Genomic DNA, 25,536 nt, shown 5'->3' on the forward strand with positions numbered 1-25,536 from the left:
ACGGCCGCTCCGCCTCGGGGCCTCCCCACCCGCCAGCCGCGCCTCCTGCTCCCGGCCCGGCCCGCAGCCCCGGCTCGCTCCTTCTTTCTCCGACCGCGGTCAACAACCGGCGGCGGCAGCAGCACAAGTTCAGGCCGCCGACCCGGAAACTCATCGGCGGCCAAGGCCCGCGGGGCTCCGACGGGAAGCGGATCCACCGCGCCGGGGGAGGGAGCGGGGCGGGGACGGGGCGGAGCGGGCCGGGACGCGGGGCCTGGGCGGCGGGCGCGCCGGGAGGATGCGGCGGGCAGGCGGCGGCAGGCGCCACCGAGGAAGGCAAGGCAGGCAGGGAGCGAGTGGGGACGGAGCGCTCTCCCTCACCCCGGCCCTGGGGCGGTCCTCAGAGCGGGGGAGCCGTTCCCGTCCCGCGGGGATTTAGCGGGAGCGCCCCTTCGGGGGCCGGTGCCTGCCGGCTCCTGGGTGCGGCTGGGGAAGTTCGGGGGCGTTTCCCGGCTGGGCAGTGCGGGGTGGGAGATGCTGGGGCGCGGGGCCGCCTCCTGCCCGTCGTCCTCCGGCCACGCCGAGGCGAGGCAGCGCTGCGGGGGCTTCCGAGGCCCCTGGCCTCCCTTCCTCCCTGGCGGGGGTGGCGCGGCTGGGAGTCCCGGCGGGAGCCGCCCTCTGCCTCGTTCCGGCGAGTCCTGCGGGAGGCGGGAAGGGTCGGCGGCGTTGGGAGAAGCCTGGGTGAGGCGTGTGCCTTAGACCGGCAGCCTTTGGAATGGGGCCGCGGTGTTAGCACCTGGGTTTGGTCAGAATCAGTTCGTGGTGGTGTCTTCTGAAGCTGATGGTGTTTATTGTCACGTCCTTACAGCCCCACCCTTCTTCGCCCTCAGTTTTTGTTTTCTGGAGTCACATTGCAAGTCTCAGCGCTGTCGGTTTCACAGACATGGTCATTCTGCACTGGATTTAGTGCAGAGCAGTGACAGAGGGAGTTGACCCGCTGCTTATTCACCTGTCCCGCCAACTGTCATCCAGGTGACCCGGCCTTACCAGTGCAGATTCCCTCCACACAAGGCTCTGATCCAAACCCTGTGTATCCAAACACGTGTAGGGAAACGCAGGGAGCAGGCCTTTCCCAGCTATGCATAAGGGATGGTTGTTCCTTTTTCCTCTTAAAATTCTTAATGTCCTAAAGTATGAGTTCTCCTAAGTCAGCATGTTGCCTATTTAATGTTTCTAGATGCTACCGTAATGTAAATCATTAGCTGTTTCTCTTCAGATATTTTGCTGTTCACATACCATCATTAAATCCTCTAACTGTATTTATCTTAACTGATGGTGAAAATGTCCATGCTGTTATTTATGTTGAGGTTTTTTTCAATATCTTTTCAGGTAGTCTTGATCCCAGGAAAAATACTGGACTAAGGGCATAGGAATCTGAAGACCTCTGTTTCTTCTAGAAGAGGTGGAGAAGCTAGAAACACTAACATTTAAAATCTGTGGAGGAATTAATCTTCAAAAATCATGTGCTTACTGATGCTATGGAATGAAAGAGTGTTCATTTGCAGATGAAGAAAATGATCAGCTGGAAGGTGGAAATGGTCAGACATAACCTTCTTTCTGGAAGCTGATATATGAAGTAATTTAGCTTTAGGAAGTTTTCCATATAATTTCCATACAATTTTGTGATTACAGGAATTGTCACCTTGGTTTAAACAGAAGGGCGAGCAAAGCTTTTTCTTAAATCTAAAAGCCTCTATCCACTTTTTTCAGAAACTAAAGATATATTCCTTTCAGAAGCTCTGTTTGAATGAATTGTGCATCAGTTTGCAGCCCCACTGAAATAAAACTAAGTAAATTAATCCATATTATAGTTTATTTTTATCAGCTTTGTTACTTGGCTGTAGGCAAGACTGTGTTCTACTTTGCAGGGGGGAGATGAAAATCGGGTATTTTCTTGAAATCCATGTGGAATTCATAGAAGTGCAGTACCTGTTACAGCATGTTTTATAAATTACAGTGCTTGTCACTTTGAAATGGCTTTCTTTTTCAATTTCATATCTTTTCCAGAGTTTTAAATTTCTTTGGCCTTTTGTCTGGCTTGCAAAATGGGGAAGACAGTTACAAAGTGGAAAAAAAATACATTGCTTTTATTTTAAGTTGGGTTAGAGAACAAGCTTATTTGTATCAAATCTATATGATGTGCTATTTTCCCCTTTCATGAAAAGGAAGCAGAATTATATCAGCCGTTGGCATTTCTCCAGCTAAAGAACAATAAATGAATAATGCAAAGCATCAGTGGATATGAGCACTGCATCCTGAAGTTTACTGTGCTGTTGGATGTTTTTTTCACCTGAACCTCTTCTTCCTGTTTATTCATTATTTCCAGTGATAAAGTAAGAAGGAGAGATGGGAAACCCGGAAAACATTGGAGATGCATATGTTGCTGTGATTCGTCCAAAAAATACTGCTAGCCTCAATTCTCGGGAATATCGAGCTAAATCCTATGAAGTAAAACTATTTCTTTTCTTTATGTCTTAGTTGTTTGGCTTTTTAAATAATATAGTAAATATGTAATAATATAACAGAAGAGAATGTAGCCTTGTTTTTTACTCTTTAACCTGCTACAGAGGTCATTCTGACTTCACCATCCTGCTCTTCAACATTTAGTACTTGAATTTTGTTACTACTTTTACAGTAGCATAATAAATAATAATAATAGTATTTTTTTAAAGTTCTGTGCTGTTTTCGGCTGTACTTAAACTCCTTTGGTCTCATTATTGTTTGAAAGATTTTGCTGCTTGAAGTTCCCATTGAAGGCCAAAAGAAAAAAAGAAAGAAAGTTTTGCTGGAAACTAAACTTCAAGGAGGCACTGAGATAACCCAGAGCATCCTGGATTATGTACTAGAAGCCACCAAACCAATTTCACCAGCCAATCAGGGTATTAAAGGTAAAAACATTTTAATCTAATATACTGTTGATAGCACCATAAAAATGGTTTTTTAATTGGCATGGCAAGGTTGTGCACAAGCATGAAATTAGTATTAAAAAAAAAGATATGTTTTGAGGTTCATCAAAAAAACCTGAGCCAACTATGCAGCTAAAACCTTTAATTTACCTTTGTTTCTCTTTACCATCCAGTATAAAATGCTTACTAAAAGATTTTTAATAAATGAATCTTTGTGCTGCTTCTTCCCCTCAAGTTTAGATTTATACCTAAAATTCCAGTAAACCAGATCAAAGTGGCTTTTGTATCCATAACTTCAGCTAAAACTTGACTTGGGCTAGAGAACTGATAGATTCTAAAGTCAGTTGTTCAGAAGACAGTATCTGTATGAAAGTATTTCTGGCATAACTGTATCACTTAGAGATGGAATTTGATGAGTACCTTTTTTTTTTGCCTTGTTACATAGCTGATCTAGCAAAGAACCTCACACTTGTGCTGACAAATTTGTTTTAGCCTCCCTATTACATTTCCAGATTGGTATAAAGTATAATGACTGAAGGACTTCTGGTCTTTGCTGTGTACTTCATCTCTGTTGTTTACGGGGTAAAGTGTTGCAGGTGGCAATAACTGCAGCTGAGTGGACTTAACAAAGCTTGTTATGCAGAGAATAACAGAATTAATACACATGGAGGAATACTTTGTAAAAGCAAAAACTCTGTTCCTTACATAGTTTGGAGAGTTTTAATTTGACTCACTCAGATGGCCCAAGCATTAACATGCCCAGCTCAGTTTGTACACTGCTAAAATATGCAGCTGAGGTCACAAAAGTTAAAAAGGACTACAGTCATGTCATTTTTTCATGTTAATGGGTATATACATATTTATGTTCTTTAGTTTTTCATATGTATTTATATTTTCTTCGCTTGTTTTAGATTATATTTTTTTCCTAGAAATTAGGAAGATTGAGTCTGGTAAGCTTTCACATGGCCAACTCTGGATTGTTTTCTTTGTTTCAATGACTAATTAATTGTTTTGTGGTTTGTTTTTTGTTTTTAAATACTGTGCTAGGAAAGCGTGTAGTGTTAATGAAGAAGTTTCCTCTAGATGGAGAGAAGGCAGGCCAAGAGGCATCTCTTTACATTGTTCCAACTGTTGTGAAAGGTAACATTGAGCATGATTTGCGAAAGCTGCACCCATTTTAACAGAGGTTCACTTGAGGGTTTATTTTTTTATATGATGTGTTTAAGTTGTATATAGCTGTCTCGTTGATATATGAATGTATGTATAATTATAGGTATATGATACATTTATACAATATATTTTAATATATATGGATTTTTCTGTATTTCAACATTAAAAGTTGCAGTCAGGGGCAAAACTCACTGCATATTTTAAACTTTGAAGAAGTTACTTAAAATCAAGGAAGAGACCTTTGGTTTAATGTATTGCCTTTGTTTTTATAACAATAACACACTTCTGGTTTAAGCAGTATTTGTGCCCTTGGTTATATTTCAAAACACAGGCCTTAACTTGTGTAGAATTTGCTGAATGCAACTGTAAGACATGCTACTCTGGTTAATGTTCTCTATTCAGAATGCTTAGTAAGTCTCTAAACAGTAAATAAAGTCTTTAGAAAGCAAAGTAAATTACTTGTCAGGAAAGTATTTTTAAAAATATTGAAGTAAAGTGTCTGTGTGTTGTTGGGGAAACTTCTTCATTTTTGCCTTAGTTATAGGACTTGCTAAAAACTATCAAATAGATACCATTGTGGAGTTAACAGTAACAATACATACCCCTCCTAGTCCTGGGTCATCTTCCTTTTTTTCTGGTAACAGTATGCATTTAACATTTATTCCTCATTTCCTCATTTGAGGAATAGTGACAGAATACTTAGGGGTTTTAAGGCTAACCTGTTGGATTGTGAATTGCTATGTAAGGATTGTATGCAATGGCTATCAATTATTATTTGGAGAAAATTAAGTCACTCTAGTCTAAAGTTAGAGGATAGTCTTAATTAGGGATGCATAACTACAAAAGATGTAGAAGGGAAAGTAAGATTCTTCTCACTGATGTGTCTTCAGAGTATGTTTCCTTTTTAGATAATACAAAATATACATACAGTCCTGGATGCCCTGTGTTCTACTGTTTACAAGACATCATGAGAGTCTGCAGTGAATCCAGCACACATTTTGCTACGCTTACTGCAAAAATGTTAATTGCCTTGGATAAGTAAGAGACACCATCAGTAAAAATACATTAAAATGAAAAGTTTGATATTTTATATCAAAATATAAATGTATATAAAAAAGATAATTTGTCAATGTAGTGCATATTTTTATAGCATTCTTGTGGTTAAGAAGGAAATCGTCATGGTATTTTCTTCACGTTTATCAGAAATTGAAACCTTGACAACATATTTCTAAAAGTCTTTTTTGCAAACTCAAGAGTGGTGTGTTTATCTAAATCAAGTAGCATTTTGGAAGTTCATGCTCACAGTGAATGTTTTGTAAAATCATAATATTTAATCTTCTGTAAATGACATAATTGTCATCTGTAAGAGCATTTGCCAGAGTGTAGTAAAAATATCCTGTAATTGTATACCATTAAGATTTGCATTTAAATTAAATCTCCCTGTAGAAGGGGAGTGCATCTTACCCCGACACACAAATTTATTTGCAGTAGGGAGTTAACTTTCAGAAAGGTGATTAGTTGTTTAAGCCAGATTTATAGAATTTTGAAATTTGAGTACATGAACAGGGTTTTCAGGGTTTTTATTGTTTTGGTGGTTTTTTTTCTTTTTTTTTTTTTTTTTAAAGTACCCTTAACCTAGAAATACCAGACACACTTATGTATGAACTTACTTGCAGTAATAAAGTTAGCTGAAACTTCTAGCTAATGTAAAAAATCATGTTACAGGCTATTACCTAAAAGGTTCTGTGTGTAGAATTTTTACAGTTTATTAATAGAGTTGTAGTATTTCCATATATACCATCATAGCAGTTACATTTATTTGCTGCTTACTGAATGCCTTCAGGCTCTAAGTTCTGCTTAGAAGTGTTTCAAGCCTCACAGGAAGCCTTGGAGGTATAATAGAAAATAGTTTATATTTTTTGTTCTCTATGTACATAATCTGAAACAATACTTCTCAAAGATTCAAACTGCCATAACTAATTTATCTACCAAATCTTTAGAGAAAATGCCTGAAAATACCTTAGAAGGTGTTTATAGCACAATGACTATGATTTTACTGTTCTTTCTGCCAGGACCATGAGTAAGTGAAGGGAATGCCGCTTTTGCAGGACATTACAGCTTGGACCTAGGGCTTAAAAATAGGCCTAAGCATATGCACTGAACTGCAGGTTACCTTCTGCCATCCATACGTATGTTTCTGGGACAGACAAGATTCAAGTGGTCTGTCAGTGGATGTCCAAAGGATGTACTTCTCTTTCTTCTATATGTCCAGGCTCAATCACTAAACAGAATTTATTGTATTTCAGCAAAGCACATTTTTACCTCAAGGTTGTGAGAAAGCATGTGCAGAAACCTAAATACAATCCTGGCTTCAGAACTTTAATGCACCACTTAATTTAACACTTAAACAATTTAACAATTTGGTAAAAATGTATTTGTTCAAAACTTGAGATGAACAACTTGTCCTGAGGAAAAAATGCAGCAGGTGTACAGTACTGACTTCCCTCAGTAGCACAGAATAAGAGAGCTCTAAAGCTCTTCAATACTGTCAGTAGCAGTGCACTGAGAAGAGAATAAATGTCAGCACAGCTTTCTAAAAAGGCAGGTGGTAGCCTATGTGAAAGAGACTTAGCAGTTTGGAAACTGGACCTTCTGGTTTTTTGCCTTCTCCTGTCTTTCCCTAATGAAACATGTGAGTTGGAAGGCTTAAGTCAGTACAGATATTGAAACTCACCCTTAAAAAAACTGCTTTAAGTTCCAAAATTTGTTCAGAGTAGTAATATTAATAAAATACATGAAATGGTGACATGTTGGTGTGGTTTTTTGGTTATAACCAGTGTTACTCTTAGTGTATGATTTCCTTTTCTTTGAGAGTTTGAGACAGGAAATTGAGCAAATACGACTGTTTAACTGAGTGTGGTTAACAAATTTCACATTCAGGGAGGAATTTAGTCTTATAAAATTAGCTGTCCACCTTATAATTCTTTTTTTTATTTCAAATGTGGGATTATCATATATGCAATCCTTAATCAAAGAAAAAAATGGCATGACCAAAGTAATCCTTTTCTACCTGAAAATTAGTTACTTGCCCATTCTCTCCTGCAGGTGGTTGGATGAACGGCACACCCAGTCTCACTCCATCCCAGCTTTATTCAGACCATCTCCTCTTGAGAGAATTAAAACAAATGTGATAAACCCTGCCTATGCTATAGAACCTGGTCAAACAGAGAGCTCGTTACACATGGGTTATACTGCCCTGGAAATAAAGAGTAAAATGCTGGCATTGGAGAAAGCAGATATGTGTATCTATAATCCTTTGTTTGGATCTGACCTTCAGTACACCAATAGGGTAAGAACTATATTTTCATTTTATATTTGTGAAACATGAATACATTTTCATTTTAAAGTTCACTCATTTATTTGATATGAGTGTGTGCTCACATCAGAGTTGTTTATTTAGCAGTAAGTGTGCACTAGTTTTTCAAATCCTCATATTTGATCATAACTCTCTTTCCTTATAAAATGTTACCAATCCTAACTTTGGTTTCAAGAGAATACCCAACCTGGACAGGGGATTGTGTAGCCAAATCTCAGTAAGATATTTTTTCAGTTGTGTTTAAATTATGTCTTCACAGGTTGACAAGGTGGTAATAAATCCATACTTTGGCCTTGGAGCCCCAGACTATTCAAAGATTCAGGTTCCTAAAAGAGAAAAGTGGCAACGTAGCATGAGCAGTGTCACAGAGGACAAGTATTATGTTACATTCCTTTTTAATTATCGGATAATTTTGTTTTGTTTTATTACAGTAGCGCTTGGTAGACTTAGAATGAGATTCCTATTACTTTAGGCTTCTCTGTATAAATACATATTTTAAATGAAATTCTATTTGAAGCCTCTTAAGTATTGAAACACAACAGTTAAAGGATGAATCAAGAAAGGTGTAAATTATAAAAATTAGAGAAGCATTTCTTATTGTAGTAAATACAGCTGTGGCTTGATTACTGCATGACAAAAAAACTATTTGTATGAGTACTGGCACATTTTAGCTGCATGAACTTCTCTTTTAGTCTTCATGTAGATCTATGGTTAGTGCTATGTTAGTAATTTTTAAAAAGTTGATGTTCTCAACAATTGTAATATTTCTGAATGGTGTTTTTCCTGTTTCCCCTTTTAATTCATAGGGAACACCAGTGGGTAGATGATTTCCCTCTTCACCGCAGTGCTTGTGAAGGTGACTCTGATTTACTAAGCCACCTTCTGGATAAAAAGTTTTCTGTTAATCAGTTGGATAGTGACCACTGGGCACCAATCCATTATGCATGCTGGTGAGTCAAGGATAGTTTTGCCAATCAAGTGCATTCTAGCTGTCATGATTCTTTACCACTATCATTTATGTAATTTATCAGCCTCAAAAAGAAGAAATAAAAAAGCCCCTCTAGATTTTTTATGCTTTGATTATAATATATGTTAGTGTTAATCTTCTGAAGGTTTTGAGATAATTTTAATTTGAATGGTTTTGGGGGAGACCAGTTGTGGGGATCATGTCATCACTTACCTATTGCCTCTTGTATCGCTTCTGATATTTATTCTAATTCCTATGGGAGGCACTGGGTCTACTTTAGCCTGGTAACTTTCAGAGTCTCCATTGGCTAAAGCCTGTGAGCAGTTTTACAGCACAGCAGTAGCTGAGCTGAGCATGTTTTGGTGCTGGTCAAGCTCTGAGTGGGAAGCTGGACTGGGTGATTTATAGAGGTCAGCGTGTCTGACTATAACTCTGACTTAATCTGTAACTGCTTGAAAGCTTTCCTCAGTCATAAAAATGCTTTTGTTTTATCTTTATGGAAGTTAGTTTTTTGTATATATAATGGTCAGTATGTCTGATGATATGAATAACATGGAAATCAAGCTAGGTTATAAAAAACCCACGATCTTACTTGCTTTTTAGTGTTTGTCAGAAAGTTTGTAAATACTTTATAACACAAGTATACACAAGAGTTACCAGTTATAAGCGTGGGCATTAAGAATCTCAGGATCCATCTGCATGACAATCAGAAGCTGAACTCTGATTCTCACACTGATTATTTTTTCCGGACAAAGTTGGATTCTATTCTGCCAAGACTGAATTGCTACAACTACCCAAACTTAGCTAGTTTAAAGCAAGGTTCAGTTTGTCTATAAGGAATCCAATCAATGGTTACTAGACCAGTGATTACCAAAGAAGTGTAGAACTGATATTAATTTCTACAAGCTTAGTTATGTTCCATTGTATCTGGTGTAATGTGAAAGCTAAAAATTCTTTGGTGTGGAAAAAACCACTTTTTCATAATTAGAGCTAGCTGCAAAAAATTATTTTATATTTGCTGTGTCTGTTCTGACTTAAACACATCTGCAGGTATGGAAAAGTTGAAGCCACTCGAATGCTGTTGGAGAAAGGGAAATGCAATCCAAATCTTTTGAATGGTCAACTTAGCTCTCCTCTTCATTTTGCCGCTGGAGGTGGGCATGCTGAAATAGTACAAATTCTACTAAATCATCCTGAAATTGACAGAGTAAGTTCTGTTTGTATATAGAAATAGCAGTTCTAGCAACAGTTTCTAGCTTGTGCATGAGAAGTATTTTTGTGTCCGGATCACAATGTATAAACACAACTATCTTGTTAAGAGATTACTAAAAAATTGTTAAATATTTTTCCTTACCTCTACTTTTCCCATTGTGTACCAATTAAATGTTTGAACTCTGGTACCAAGGAATTTAATTATCTCAAAAATGTGTTAAATGTTTACCTGTCTGCAGCAAAATCAATGTAGAATCAGTGTTTCTCTTTATGTTTGTAGCACATTACTGATCAACAAGGAAGATCTCCACTGAATGTCTGTGAAGAGAACAAACAAAATGAATGGGAAGAAGCTGCAAAACTACTGAAGGAAGCCATAAATAAACCTGTATGAGTTTCTTTTCTAAATTGTGTAAAGTTTATATTTAATTTGCACTTAGTCTTGTAGAAGAGCTAGGGTCGCTTTTAGCTGTTACTGGAAATTGCAGCACATTGAAATTAGTGTAAATATTGGCAAACTGACATTTTGTCTCTTTAAATGTTTTTGTTCTGTTCCATGGCTCAGAAGTACATGTAAGACATGTAAACATGATACTCCAATTTATTTGTAGGAGCATCACATCAGCTACTGATTTTATGTCCATTTTTTATCATGCGACCATCAGCTTTCTTTATGCATTGTCATCTTATATGTTGATAAACAGGAGCATTCAGCTGCTTAAATGTAGGCTTCTATGAAATAGGCTTTTCATCAGTTAGTCAGTGTATGCTTCCTTGGCAGCCAGAGGAGACTTAGCCAAGATAGGAAACAAAATTTACAATGCAATTCCTCTCATCCTGAAGTAGATTTAAAATTAGACAAATGATATAAACCCACTTGTTTTTTTTCTTTGACTTCAGATGCAACCTGTATTTCTGTAAGTAGGTGGTACTAAACCTGTCAGTTTTTCAAGATGTTTTAAATTTTCTTCATTTCAGTCTGCATGAATAATCTTCCAAAATAATTAAGAAAGGAACTGACCTTGATTTTAGGGATCCTATTATGCAGTAGATCACATGAAGGTGTGTGTGTCTAATGGCTCTAAAGACTAATGCACACGTTTTAAGTAGATTTCAGAGTGTAGTGCATGATACTATGTTGTTATTTATTACTATTTAATCAATACAATAAATAAACTCCCCTTATAGATTACTACAGTAGGAATGATAGTAACTACTGCAACAAAAATAGACCACATTTTTAGTCAGTTGTCCAAGGCATCCATCTTTTTTTTCCAAAAGTTTTTAGGAACTTCATTCTTGATGACTTAGTAGATTTGAGGAAGGGAAATAACAAATTCCTGAAATGTTTTTATTCAAGCAGCTGAAACATCTAACCTGTTACAGAAATGAAAACAGAACATTTTATTGATTTATGACTTGTGTATATGTGCTCTAAGCACCTGATTTATGTTTATGTATTTCTTTCAGAAGGCATACTGTGGGCTCACATGCAATTCAGTGAAAGCTATGGGGGTTCTGAAGGGGGAAATGATTTATTATTTAATAGATTTATTTAGATTGTAGTACAGGAGCACTGTAAGATTTAGTGAGATTATATTCTTTTTGTAGTGGGTTCTGAGTAAAGAGTGGTGCTTCCCTCTAAAAACAAGTCTTTTTAGTACAGAGGGGAAAAATTCATAACCTGCCAGTAATAGCAAGGTGAACATTTTGGGATATGCATAGGCAGCTGAGCCCAGATCCCTTGGAGAGGTTTTAAATACCTACTTGCCTTTGAGTTCAACAGAAGTCCTCAAAATACCAGCAAGATCTTTCTTGGAGTTACTGTTGTAAACTGCACAGTATAAGAACTTGCACAGGACGCAAAACAAGCAGATTTGGTAAATAATAAAAATGCAGGAGTTGTGCAGTGTTCTTTTTCCCAACATTATAGATGTTGTTGAATTATGGTAAAACTGCTTTCCTCTCTAGAAGCACCAACAGAAAGGATTTTAACAAATTGTTTGTTTAATATGTTCCCATTTTTCTGTAGTATGAAAAGGCACGGATTTATCGTATGGATGGGTCGTATCGCTCTGTCGAGCTGAAACACGGAAACAACACAACTGTCCAGCAAATAATGGAGGGCATGCGCTTGTCTCAAGAAACTCAGCAGTACTTCACTATCTGGATCTGTTCTGAGAACCTCAGTAAGTAAAAAGGACAATGGTTGTAGTTGAGGGTTTATAATAGTTTATTTCTGCTTGCCTTTAGGAAAAAGTAATACTGTCTTAGGAGAGTAGGAAACATGCTCTCTGACAGGCTTTACAGCCTGATGTCTCCAAACTGCTTTCAGAGCCGTGGAGAGCTTCTCTGTTGTAACTTTTACTTTGGATACCCTCAGTAGGTCTGACTGTATCACTCTGGTACCTATCATGTATTTCATCCAGGAAGATGAGGCTGTTCCAGGTTGCCTTTCTGTTACAGGGCACCTTGGCTATCATAGGCCTTACTAGTAGCTTATCCTGGTTTTATATGTATTTTTCTTCCCAGAATATCTGAATTTGGATGCATGTAGTTGTTTTTACCATGTTTAGTCTTTTTAAAACTACTAATTAAAGTAAGATGATTAATGTTTTTTCATTAGGTCCTTTATTAATATGATTTTTCCTGTGTTTTACACCAAAATAATTTTTGATAAACAAGTTTTCAGATATATTTGATGGGAGAAAATTCTGATGTAAAATGTCATGTTTATATTTGCGGTATTTTTTTGTATTTCTGGTCTAAATAAAAAAGATATTATAATTTTTATTTGAGATATATAGCAAAAGATAAATAGAAGCCCAAAAGAGTCAACGAGAGCAGTTGGGTTTTTTCAGATAGTGTGGTCAGCAGTACTGCTGCAAGATGATAGCTATGGGACACATTGTGGATTACAAAGCTCAATTGAGGTCTGGTAGGATACTGTGTTGACTGTGTCATTAACACAGAAGTCTTGCATTTAAAACTTTATTTACTGTTGCCAATGCTCCACTCCAGTGGCATTGTTACTTTTTTTTTAAAAAAATAGCTCTAAATGTTGCAGGAAATGTTTTGTTCATTCTTCTTTAATCTTTTTCTTCTGGAGTCATGCCATTTGCCTTTTTACTTTGCTGTATGCCACATGACTGCTGTAACCCTCAACTAAACATAGATGTTAATGTGAAGAAAAGGAAGTGTTTGAGGGTTAAAGTCTTGCTGTGTTCGCCTTTTCTAAATACGTATGTGATGTTTTCGTAGAATCATTGAGGTATTACCCTTGCATTTGAGGGGAAGAGCTCACTGATACATTGGTTGTGTAAAAGCGAGTAATTCTCCAGGTATATAGCCTAGATTTGAAAATGAGATCCTGATTTATGGCTTCAAACAACTGGTGGACAAGTTTCATTATGAAGTATGTTGCAGTTTGTGTACAGCTGTAAGGACTGTGAGATTCCTGCTTGTAGGACACATGATGCTTTTCTGTGTTAGAATGTGAAATGGATAAGTTAAATGAACAGATTGTTCTCAGTGAACATATCTATTTAAGGTTTTCATGTAATGTGAAATGCCACAGTGTGAAAGCCAGAGCAGTGAGGATGAAGCAGATACAGCCTCCTAGAACCTCACTTCTAGAAAAAGCTAAGCAATTATCCAAGGACAGGCAGAGTGAGTGAGTGAGCCAAAGGTACAGACTCTAGTATGTAGTAGGACTGTAGTTGAAAGCTCTGTATTAATTTCTCAGCTCTCATATACACAAGAGAACATGAAACGATGATTGACTTTAGCCTGTTTAGAATCAAGACATTTACAGATTAAAAAGAAGAATGTTCTGAAAAGTTTATGGTTTTTATGTATGTACAAAAAACTGAAATACATTTATAAGATAAGTTGTATTTGTATTTTTGTGTCAGAAATAAGATCATTGGACTTTGTATTTCTGCTGTAATAATAGAGACAACAGTCTCTCATGCTTTATTATTGTGTTTTTAAGGTCAGTCTTGGTACTCCAATAAATTTTTAAATACCGCTTCACTCCTGAGAAACTGAAAATAATGAAGTTTCAACACTATTACATTTAGTGAATTGATGCTAAGAGTTTTGTCAATAAATCCATATTTTCAAAACCTTTTCTATATAGCAGTTTAGAAAACATAGGGAAAATGTCTGGTAATGAGTCCTCAATTTCAGATACTCTAGGTTTGGTGCAGCATTTAATCATTTATGTGTATGTGTGTGTGTATATGGGGTTATTCCGTTTGTGTATTTAGAAACAAACCCTGTTATTTTTCAGGTCTCCAGCTGAAGCCATATCACAAGCCTTTGCAGCATATTCGAGACTGGCCTGAAATATTCACTGAATTGACAAACTTGGATCCTCAAAGGGAAACTTCACAGCTTTTCCTGAGAAGGGATGTGAGACTTCCACTGGAAATAGAAAAAAAGGTCAGCACTTGGAAGTGGATGAAATCATGGTCAGACTCAGAACACTTTGACGGTCAACGCTCAGTGTGTATAGTAACTGTAGTAATTTCCAAACTTATTTAAACCTGACATCTCCTTTTCTGTGCCTTCCTGCCATCTCTTTGTTCTCTCTCTCTTTCTCACCCTCTCAGTTGGGTTTATCCAATGTCTCTGTGTGTCAGTCTCTGTCTGTCATACAGCAAAAAACAACCTGCCTGATTTTCTTCCTTGTGCTGTTGTTTTTCAGTTATTCAATTGGTCGATTTCAATGGGATTATTCAAACATATTATTCAAAATGAATTCATGGGGGAAAAATCCACAGATATCAGTATTTCTGGGAACTTTTTGATTGGGCATGGTGTGCTAGTTGCCTTTCATTTGTGTATTAGATCAGTGAAGTGTTGAAGTAAGTGTTGTTAATGAAAATATGTCATTTTTTCTATTACAAAGTACCACTAAAATGTACAGTTCAGTCAGGATCAGACCTTTGTCTTCTGTCTCTGAATCAGTGAGAAATTGTATTTATAGTTTCTAAGCTCATTTTCCTTTTTACAAAGAAATAATATTATTTACATCTTTTTAACAGATTGAGGATCCGTTGGCTATTCTTATACTTTTTGATGAGGCCAGATATAATTTACTGAAAGGTTTTTATACATCACCTGATGCAAAGCTGATTACACTGGCAAGTCTGCTTCTGCAAATAGTCTATGGAAATTATGAGAGCAAGAAACATAAACAGGGCTTTCTAAAGTAAGTATTTGTGTTTAAAACTTAAAATCCTGGGTTAGATTAAGTATTTTTAGATAGCACTTACTATGGAATTCTCAGTCTTTAAGTATGATACATTTGTTGGTTTTCTCCATCACTGAGCTGTAGTTCAGGGTAATCATGTAGCCCTTGCAGCATTAATAGAAGTCAGACATCGTGTGTGAAAATGTATTAATCTTAATTATTACAGTCTTAGAGGGATGGAGGTTCTGGAGTGTGTAAAATCGGACCTGAGATACAGTAATACCACAATGAACAACAGTATTCACTTGAAGGATTCTGACAGGGACTGAGGCTTTGAGCAATGCTGAAGAAACATCTTACTGTGGCGGTTAGACCAGTGTCTGGGATTGACTTTCCTTCTTTGGACAGACCATGTAGCAATATAGTTTCTGTCATTTGTAGGAGAACTGCTGTACTAAATTGGTCAAAAGCATAGCACTAGTAGGGCTCAGCCAGATGGTATTTTTCTCTCCCCTTCTCTCTGCATGCCAGCACAACAGTAGCTTAGCTATTTTGGGATGGCTTGTTCTTCCCACGTACGCTTCTACAGAAGTATCTGAGCCCATGAAGATTCCAGTTCTCTACTGTGTGCACCTTCGCCTCCTGCCATCTCCACCTCACTTCATTCATGGAACAGCAGCTGTGCTATTCTGGAATGCTGCTATGCTTTTCAGCTTCTCTTACTCACAGTGTCAAGTGAGCTGTCTTGGCTTGGCGGTTTTTTTGTGTATTGTCCTGCAGTTACACAGCCGGTAGATGGAGCATAAGGAGAACAGGGTTTAAGTGGGACTGCCCACCCACACGAGTGTGCAGTTCAGTGCAGCTGAGTTTTGTATGAAACTACTCCCTGCTGACTCCCAGCAGCTGCAGGGTGATGTTCCTCTCCACACTGAGGCATATCAGTACTGTGGTTCAAAGTTCATCCTGCTCCATGGAAGTGTTTGGCTCTACAGACAGGACTACCTGCAAAGATAGTTTGGGCTAGATAAAAAGCCATTTGGGCATGCTCTCCATCCATATTCACATTGTTCTTCATATAGATGAAGAGTTTTTGATACTTTTTTTTTTTGTAGTTGACATAAATGTTTATTGGAAGACTGGTAATGCCAAAAATATATCCAGGCTGTTGTTCGTATGAGAGTATCCTTGACCTTAAAGATCTGATGCACGGTCCTGTGCAGGGCTTTTGCTTGTAGATCATATATGCTGTTACTGCCAAATACAGTTGTAGCGGGTTTGGTTTGTCCTGGGCGGAAACACCAATTTAGTGTAGTGGTTTGGTCTAAAATACTCATTACTGTTTACCTTCTGTGAGCTAAGAATTAGGAGAAACGCAAAGCAGGCACCAAACTTGAAAGAATATAAAGAAATTTATTAACAGACCTAAAAGAGGGAAAAAAAATCATACCACACCTTCAGAACACTTCTCCTCCCCCCACCTTTCTCCCTTCTCCCACTGACAATGTAGAAAGACAACCCTTGAGATGTTCAGTCTGTTTACCACTTCCATAATAACCTTGTTCAGTCCATTTAGGAAGAGGAGTCTCTCTTGCCCATGCTATGAAAACATTATCACAACGAGCCAGCCGCCCGGGTTGGTTCTCTGCTCGCATGTGAGTCCCTTCCCCCAGCTTGCAGCTTTTCCCACAACTGCTTTCGAGGGTCCACTCTTGAAGTTTTTGGGGTACAATTTTAAGGTTGAGCCATTAAGAAACAAAAGTTCTCTTCACCCATCTCTGGGAGCATTTAATCTCTAGGAACAGAGGCCCTTCTCCTTCGCTGGGAGCAAAGGGTCCTCCTCATCTTCATCTTTAGGACTATCTCTGGGAGCATCTCTAGGAACTGAGGTTTTCTCCTTTTCCATTTGGAACAAAAGTCCTCATCGCTTCCATCTCTCCCTGTTCAAACTTCTCATGAAATTACAGCTGCTTCAGCATCTGCCTATCTCAGCGCAGGTGCTTTTGCTCACAAGTGCAAGTTGAACGCTCCACCCCCCATGCCTTCATGAAATTACAACGGGTACTCTGATACATCATAGCTTTACAACAGAATTTCAGCTTTAAGCATCTCCTCTTTCTTCTCCCTCAGGTTTTCAGCTCTTCACAGCACTAAAAGGGTTAATTTCACCTAGGTCTTGCAGCTGGCATTTCGTTTATTGCTGTCGGTCACATGATCTCTGCTGGACAGCGGTGCAGCTTCAGCTGAATCTTGGCCGCACTGGAGGGGGGGAGCCGAGCCGCTCCTCCGGCTGCCCACAGCAGGGCTTGGGGGGGGGGGGGGGGGGGGGGTCCGCAGGTGGAACAGGGCCCATCAGCTCCAGGATGGCCCGCAGCCACCTGTCCCAACACTGGGAATGAGACAGAGCTGTGGGGGGGGTTTGTCTATTCTTAAGTGTGGATCACAGAGGCAGTCACAGTTTTAAGTGGCTTAAAGAATTGTCCATATTCAAACTGGCCACTGATAGGTTCTGTCAGATCACAGAGGAAGCTGTAAGCACCCCTTTGCAAGAACATCACTTCCAGGACTATGCTTGCTAACCCATGACAACAGTTTAAATAGATTACATCGTTAGGTCTTGAGAGTGTCTTATTGTACATAAAAGCAAACTAGTAAAGGTTTGCATTCTTCCTTTTAGAGTTTTTTGTTTCCACATTTTGGGTTTTTTAAAAAAGGTAGTTGATGTAAGTAGCTTCTCTTTCATGTCCTGTAATATGTAACTTTAATGTGGAAATTAATTGGGCTGAGTCCTTGGTAGTGCTGACTACAGGAGTGGAGGGAAGAGTATCTACAGTCTGTTATATTTTCTAAGTGTGTGATATGCTGATGTAAATGGCATTTTGTATATAATTTTGGCTTCCAAACTGGAATTCACCAAACTGCTCTCTAACCAAGTACGAGTCGTGTGTTCTGCTGGCATTTCTTCTCCATGCCATGCTCATGATGTGTGACACAGAGCATGTAATGTAAAGCTGGATCTTCATTAACTGAGAATTGCACTGTATGTTAGGAAACCATCTCATCTGATGAGGCAAGATAGAGTAGGAGCTGACTGTCTAGCTCAATATGTGACTTGAAGGTACACTGTGGCAGACGTTGTTCTTTTTTCTTACTTTGTTTAGTGAAGAAAACCTTTGTTCTTCTTTGTTTTTCTCTTAGTGAAGAAAACCTTAAATCTATTGTACCAATAACTAAACTAAAAAGTAAAGCTCCTCATTGGACAAACAGGATACTTCATGAATACAAGGTGAGATAAATAAGCAGGTAAATCGTGTTCTTAAGCACTTTTGACTGTTTGGTTGTCAATTAATGAACAGAAATACTGGTATAAAAAGCTAAAAATGTGTATGTTCTGAATTTTTGGGATGGGTTGTTGGAGTGTATTTCTTGTACAGTTACAGATGATCTCTTTGTTAGAAGTAAATATATTTGTTATCTGTTTATTTACCTTCAGTGTTAGCTGTGTATTGGGCACACTTCCAATTCAGGCATAGATGTGAAAAAATCTACTGATTTAAATTTTCTTGTCTGCTCGTAGGAATAGATCCACCAAGTCCTTTTTGTCAGTGTAACTTGTATCTTAGGGATCTGGTAGTGCTGCTGATGTGCATGTGTCTTGGTTTGAAAGACAGGTGTCTGCTAAGGAAGGCAGGAGCCTCCCTTGGAATGGCAGATGCGACCCCCCCTTCCCTCCGAGTTATTATAATTTTGAAATCAAGGGGCTTTTAGGCAAAGATGTGGGAAATAGGAATAACAGTTCTTTACTATTATATATCTATATGTGTATAACCAGTCAAACAAGCAGCAATAACCATGGCAGTAACAGCAAACAATCACAAACCCAGTCCCAGCCTTCCCGGCTGTCGGGCCCTTTCCCCTCGGGTGCAGTTCCGCTCGCAGCCGGCAGGGGCGCTGGCGGCTCCCGGTGAGCAGGGCAGGTGCGATGGTTCCCCCGCGGCTGCAGGGGGCGCTCCGGAGCGAGCTCGGGAAACCCGCGGCTCTGGTGCCCTGGGATCCCGGGAAGGGATGGAACAAAGGCTTCACAAACCCCTGGGCAGCTGGCCCCGGTGTCCGGCCGGACCCTCGGGAACAGCAGGCTGGAGCTGCAGGGCCGAGCACAAATTGCGGGTGGCAGATGAGATGTATCCAAACTGCGGAGCTGCGGTGGGAGCCCCTCGGAGGTCTGGGCAGGCAGGGCGAGCACGGCTACAACGCAGCGGAGGCTCGAAGCAACGGCGGGGGCCGGGCGGCCATGGCCCGGCTCCCAGCGGGGCAGGGAAGGTGGGCTTGGGATCCTGGGGTTTCTCTGGCAGAAAGAAAAGCAGCCGATGAAACAGCCTCCCTCTCCCTCCAAACGGGGACCAACTGCCCACACACCCAGGTAAAACGAAAGAGTAGCCAGATGCCCCCACGCCCGTAGCCAGCTCTTTTGTTTTCCTTAAGAGCACAGTAATTTCTCCCCCTGGCGACACATATGGGGAAAATTCCTTTAACAGAAAAAATAAAACCAGGAGAACTCCTAACACCCCAACAGCATGTGCACACACACCCACACAAACTCTTTTGATTAGAGCAGTTAACTGAGCAAAATTTTTAAATGTGGACTTGGGCTGCTTGTGTAAAAATGCATCTAACTGAGGGCTGTGGGTCCCAAATGAGGTCAGATTAAATTTGTGATCTTCACAAGTAACTGAGGAAAAAGTGAAGTGTGTCAGAAGGAGAACAGCATCAGCTGATGTGCATCACTAAAGGTAGCTGCCAGGAAACGCTGCAGAGGTACCCAGGGAATGTTTTCAAGCCTTGCCCCTCTTTTTGAGATAAGATTACTCAATCATAAACTTCTTTTGATGCCCACACCTTTTTTGTCAGAAATTAGCAGGTCGTTCCTATTCTTTCTAATAGAGATGGAGGAGGAGGTGATGGTGGTCTAAGACTATGGTGTAGCAAAGTTGTCTCTACTCTGTCATCAAATTATATGTAAGAATGAGTATAGCTTTCTTGACTTCTGCTTTTGGGACATTATTTTGCGGTGTGGGGCATGGGGGAAGGGGAAAGCAGTTGCAATCTTTTGTTCTGAAGATTTTACATGTTAGAAATGGCTGTGTAGAATTGAGGTAAGCTTTAATGCAGGGTGTGGATCTGGAGAGGCTGATCCTGTCTAGCATACCCACAGTCATGGCCTCATAACTGTTGAAGATTTGTGTTCTCCCTCGTGTCTGTGCCTTCTGGTCTTGTCCACGGCCCAACCAATTTTTTAGTTGTTAGAGTGGTTGGTATCAGTCTGGTTTGAGGAGCACTCCAGCAATAGTTTGTTCTGACTGCTGCACTCTACTGAAGAGGAAGGAACAGAAACCTGTCTCATTCTGAATGAAGGCTCTACTAATGAAAAGAGATCTGCACCTCTCTTTTGCTTAGAAAGGAAAAAACAATCTGTTTTTGAAAGGAGGTACTTGCTCATCTTACCATGTTTCACTGGATTGGACCCCTTAAAGGAGGAAGAATACTTAGTTTTAAGGATTGTGCTGCATTTAGTATCATATGGGTGCATAGCTGCTGATCCCAAGTCCCAGTTAGTTCTGAGAGAGGCAAAGCTGTGGGGCACTTCAGAGGTTTTGTGTCTCTGCTCAGATCTGAGGCTCATACAGGTGTCTGGGTTTTGCCTCAGTCTCTTCCAGCACTTGAGCCTTTCCATGGCTCTAAGGTTTAATTCAGCTGTAGGAAGATGACTGATGGGAAAGCACTTTGGAAATATGCTTTTAGTAGGGATTGCACTGAACAGTGGATTTTTCTTCAAACAATCACAACTGTTTGGAAGGACTTGTTGATTGCGATTATTTCTTTATTTATAGAATCTCAGCACCAGTGAAGGTGTCAGCAAGGAGATGCATCACCTTCAGCGCATGTTCTTGCAGAACTGCTGGGAAATTCCTACTTATGGAGCAGCTTTTTTCACAGGACAGATATTCACCAAAGCAAGTTCAAGTAGCCATAAAGTCATCAAAGTGTATGTAGGAGTAAATGTAAAAGGGTTGCACCTTCTCAACATGGAAACAAAGGTCAGCTTAAGTGAACTGCCAGTGATAACTGTAAAACTTAATTCTCTTCTCTTAAAATCTTTGTACTAGAAGTAATTTCACATCCAACCGTTTAGTTAAACTTGACTGAAAATTTCCAAGATTTTAAGACCTTCGTAAGTCACTAACAAAGTCTTGCATTTTTTCACTTTACTACTTTATGAACTACAACTGCATTGTGGAACGTAGTGGTTTAAGTCTGAATCCTGTCTTTGTGAATGAAGCGAAGTTCAGTTTGCAAGTATGGAGGATATTTTCTGAGTGACCGTTTCCTACATTTGATCACAGGCTTTACTCCTCAGCCTAAAGTACGGTTGCTTTATGTGGCAGTTGGGAGATGGAGATACGTGTTTTCAAATCCACAGTCTGGAAAACAAAATGAGCTTTATTGTGCATACCAAACAGGTAAGCACTATCATTTTTCATCCTTTATGTTCAATTATTTTTTTTCCTAAATTACATAGGCAAGCCTCTTTTCCCTTGGGGCTGACGCCCCTTGCACAGTATAAAAGAAGCCCAAGCCAAGCCCACACAAAAATTATTTTAAAACTTTATTATTAATATTTCAGAATGTTTTCTTAGCATGTGAAGCCTTCATAATTCAAAATACATAAAATGCATCTATAATCATTAGGATAAACCTTTTGTTTAATTGAAACCGTTTCTTGCATATGCCCAATCCCTCATTCTCTAAGATTAATTCCAAATATAATGAGAATCACAGAGCTGGAGCCAGTAACTTTGTGATCGAAAGTAATGGAGTTTGAGATTGGATAAAGCTGAGAATTGCTTTTATCATGTACTTGATTGTCATAGTTCTGAAATGCTGATGGAATTTAATTGCATCCCTTTACCCAGGCAGGACTCGTTGTAAAACTCCTGATGAAATTAAATGGCCAGCTAATGCCAAGTGAAAGAAACGAGTGATGGAAATGAACAATAGTTATGAGATGGCACCTGATGGCTGAGCAAAAAAGAACTTGTCCCTCCTCGTAACAGGACTTCCATGTACATGAATTTTACACAACAGAAAAGTCAATTTGTACAGTTTTTTTAACTTTGTACAGAAGCTGCATGGTTTATTTTTTTAAAAAAACTATACTACATATCTATTATTTTTATAAGTATTTTTGTGTTTCATATATTAACTATTGTAGGGCTTGAGGTTAACCAATAAAGCTAACGAAATGTAAATGGTTTACCGAGGTTGATGAGCATGAATCCAGTAAAGCTTTTGTTCCCAGAGAAATAGGGGACTACCAGTGCCATTAAGCAAGTCTCAGTTAACCTATTTACCTTTCATGTCCTTGCGTGGAACATCAAGGAGATGGTATATGTTGCAGTATTTTGTAGACACCCTGTATTTTTAAGATACTATTGATACATATGCTTAAAAGACCAGTTAGATCAGTTAGACCTTTGAGCAACTACTTTTGATAAACTCTTGTTTTTTATTTGGTTTCTGACAAACATTTTAGCTCACTTTATTTTTACTCTTAACTTTCTCCTTCTTTGTATTCATATTTATTCTAAAATATTGCATGAGGATGCCAAAAGGGAAATACTTTAAATCATTCAGAAGCCATATTGAATGTTTAGCATGCTTGTTTTTTAAAATGGATTTTTACTTTTGCTGTGCAATATAAAATGTGTGTACGGAGGAGAGGGAGATACGGATTTACAGATGAACTTTACTCAGAGGACTTCAGAAAGTTTAATAAATTCTACCCTGGATTGCAACATGTATGCAGTAACAAAAACTCATACAGGAGGTACTAAGTTATTTCTCTTAAATTAATTTTCCTACCGATTACTTACTTCAGTTTCTTCAGGCTAAAAGCAGTGCAGGATGCAGGAATAACGATGGCAAGGAAGTCAGATACAGTTTGTAAGCATTCTGCCTGCTCTTTGTAGAGTCAGGATTGGGGCTCAACAAGTTGGGTGCCAAGTGTAAGGTGGGATCCTATGCAGTCTGAAACATATCTTGTACATTAAAATAGTATCTGTAACACAAATCTTTGAAGTTTGTGGTTGTATTTCAGGGTTTTAAGTGCACTTGACTATTTCTTCCGTGTAAACTGCATGCTAAAACAGTGTGCAATATTTTGTAAAAAAAAGCTTTTTTAAAAAAATAAAAATTAGCACTTGCCTCTAAGTTTTCAAAGAAAAGCTAAAATGAATGTGAAGAACTGCGCTGTTGTATAGTAATTTTACTCATACCTTACTAGTAAGTGCAGTTTAAGAAATTAAAGTAGTAAGCTGTTAAAAACGTGAACAGGAGACTTGTATTTTGTATTCTTGTTAGCAAGCTGTACTTTTCTACTTCACAGGTCTAAATAACAGTAAATTTTCATGGATTGTTATACTTTATTTAAGGTAAATAATGCAACAGTCAGGTCCTTCATTGTGCATCCCTGCTATCACTTGGCTCTGGTATCAGAAATATATTTCTCTACATAGCACTTTCTTAGAAAACTAGAGGAAAATGTTAAGAAGGTGTGTCAGTTGCCTATTTAACTATACTATCAATATGCCTTATTGCTGTATAGTCCTTTCTGCTAAATTCTTATTTATTACTACCTAATAAATGGTTTGCAACAAGTCACATTTGGTGTTTCTATTTTTGTAGCCAGCATGAAAGTGCCATCAAATGTTACACCAAGCAGGTGTTATCACCAGAGAGCAGGCTTGTCTTTGTAAGGTATGTTAGAAGAGCATCAGAGAGGACCAGAGGGAGAGTGCCATGGTGCCTCTAAATTAAGGTGGTGCACCTCAGAAACTGCTCAGGAATTCACCAGGTAAACTTGAAACTGTTCATCATGGGAAAGCAGAGGTTTGCAGATATTGCGTATCAGTATAGCCACTGAGTAGCAAGAGCCCAGCTCTGCAGTCCCAGAGGCTTCTGGCACCTGGGTATGTAGGAGCTTGTGCCACCCTGCTGTGGCAAGGCAGGTGTGTGCACTCCTTTCATCTGGAAGTGGGGAAATGAAAAACAGGAACAGAGAGAAATCCAACACTGCTGAGACAGACCATTAGTAACAAGCCTCATACCACTACCAAACCAAAAAAGTGGGAACTAGCTGCAATATGGGCAAAGCTGACGCTTGTGCCTTTGTAAGCATGAGATGCCCAGCTCACCACCTACAGTCCATCTAACAAGCACTTTCTTAAAAAGCAAGAACCTGTACAGCTGACAAAAGCAAAGATTTAAGAGTAGAACACTGAGCCAGGCCCTGTAAGGCAAAAGAGTAACCGAGAACTTAAAACTGTGAAAAACAGGCACGATTTTACCAAGTGGCATAACTGACCCCCCTACCCCAGTGAGCAGCTTGTGCAAGAGGGAAGCCTTGGTCCTGAGGGGATGGCCTGCTGCTGCTGCTGCTGCTGCTGCTGCTGCTGCTGCTTAGTGCAGGCAGCAATTGCTCCAGGGTGCACTGTCAGCTTACAGCTGGATGCAGCTTAAAGCTGGGCTGTGAGTGAAAAAAGAGATACAGGTTCAACAGAAACAACATACATGGTCTGCAAAAGCTGTGCTTTACCTTAAAGAATTGTTATTAATATAGGGTAAAGATTAAAAAATTATTACTATTCTGTATAAATTTAAATATAATTAATAATTACATAAAAATGAAATGAAACTTTTCATATATAGGTAATTAATCTAGAAATCCTGTCTCTTGGAAGAAAAGGACTGACACTATTGCCACCAAAAATGTATTTACTTTGTAAATTGACAGTACAGAATGTCAATCATAACCCGCTATCTCTCATGTCTTTCGAAAGAGTTGTCAGAGCTTGTAAATATGAAGTAACTCTTTGTCAATCACTGCACTGATTAATGTCCTTTGGCATTGAAAAGTGTTGAAACTTAGAGCTTGCAGGCAACAAATTAAAAACTTTCCTAGAGCCCATAGCTGGCATGAAGAGTTTGAAGGTACTCAACAGTGATTCCATGCACATCTCAGCATTCACAAGCATTGTCTGCTACCTCCCCTCATCTAGTAACACTCAGCACACGTGAGACCTTGATACAAGGTTTACCAGAGGATATTACACACTTTAAGAAACAACAAGAATGTTCAAACAGTAACAAGCTTATGTTTTTGCCTGTGTACCTTTTCTAGTTGACAAAAGTACTCGGAACTGATGACAACAATAGATGTTGTCAACAAATAAGTCAAATTTCAGATGAAGTAGGGAATTTCAGAGAATTTAGGTTTCTGAACTTTGCAAAAATTTATTTAAAAGCATTACAGATAATCTTTGCAAGTGTACCCTGTTGAAATGTCTCATTGTATGTAATGACCAACCTGGCTTCCTGCTAGTACTCCCTGGACTCACACATTTAAACTTTTCTTTACGTAGAAACTGACTGAACAAACACTGCATTTAAAAGACCTACCCAAACCAGAAATCTCCGGAAATGCATTGATACATTCCTGTTGAATTAAAAAACTATATGGATAACAAGCTGACTTTGGCTGTGATGAGCTTTCTTAGTTTCCAAATGCAGCTCTGTGCACTATTTGATCTTAAACCCTTAGGTCTTAGTGGAA

The 25,536-nt window shown here is 39.1% G+C and overlaps 1 protein-coding gene across 4 annotated transcripts; it reads left to right on the top strand.

Moving 5' to 3' along the window:
• Positions 1 to 728: 728 nt before the first annotated feature.
• Positions 729 to 23,585, top strand: KRIT1 (KRIT1 ankyrin repeat containing). 4 transcript variants are annotated; one of them, XM_048305766.1, is made up of 18 exons: positions 729 to 1,011; positions 1,369 to 1,441; positions 2,366 to 2,487; positions 2,768 to 2,927; positions 3,993 to 4,085; positions 5,024 to 5,153; positions 7,221 to 7,464; positions 7,751 to 7,866; positions 8,298 to 8,441; positions 9,509 to 9,665; positions 9,951 to 10,058; positions 11,703 to 11,859; positions 13,965 to 14,116; positions 14,722 to 14,888; positions 18,066 to 18,153; positions 20,756 to 20,962; positions 21,269 to 21,385; positions 21,839 to 23,585. In XM_048305766.1, exons 3-18 carry the CDS (start codon positions 2,386 to 2,388, stop codon positions 21,905 to 21,907), a joined length of 2,211 nt encoding a protein of 736 aa, XP_048161723.1. In that variant the 5' UTR covers positions 729 to 1,011; positions 1,369 to 1,441; positions 2,366 to 2,385; the 3' UTR covers positions 21,908 to 23,585. The 4 variants fall into 4 exon arrangements, with proteins under 4 accessions (XP_048161723.1, XP_048161707.1, XP_048161699.1 ...); XM_048305750.1 differs by having other exon boundaries at positions 729 to 1,615; XM_048305742.1 differs by having other exon boundaries at positions 729 to 1,577.
• Positions 23,586 to 25,536: the final 1,951 nt, after the last annotated feature.

This window comes from Corvus hawaiiensis, chromosome 1 (assembly GCF_020740725.1).
Source record: "Corvus hawaiiensis isolate bCorHaw1 chromosome 1, bCorHaw1.pri.cur, whole genome shotgun sequence".
NCBI classification, from domain to species: domain Eukaryota; kingdom Metazoa; phylum Chordata; class Aves; order Passeriformes; family Corvidae; genus Corvus; species Corvus hawaiiensis.

Bases quoted from the DNA above. Each gene is read 5' to 3' on its own strand.
- KRIT1 (XM_048305750.1), top strand. From the start codon at position 2,386: ATGGGAAACCCGGAAAACATTGGAGATGCATATGTTGCTGTGATTCGT. The intron at 4,086-5,023 runs GTAACATTGAGC...TTTCCTTTTTAG, and splicing joins TGTTCCAACTGTTGTGAAAG to ATAATACAAAATATACATAC. The intron at 11,860-13,964 runs GTAAGTAAAAAG...GTTATTTTTCAG, and splicing joins GATCTGTTCTGAGAACCTCA to GTCTCCAGCTGAAGCCATAT.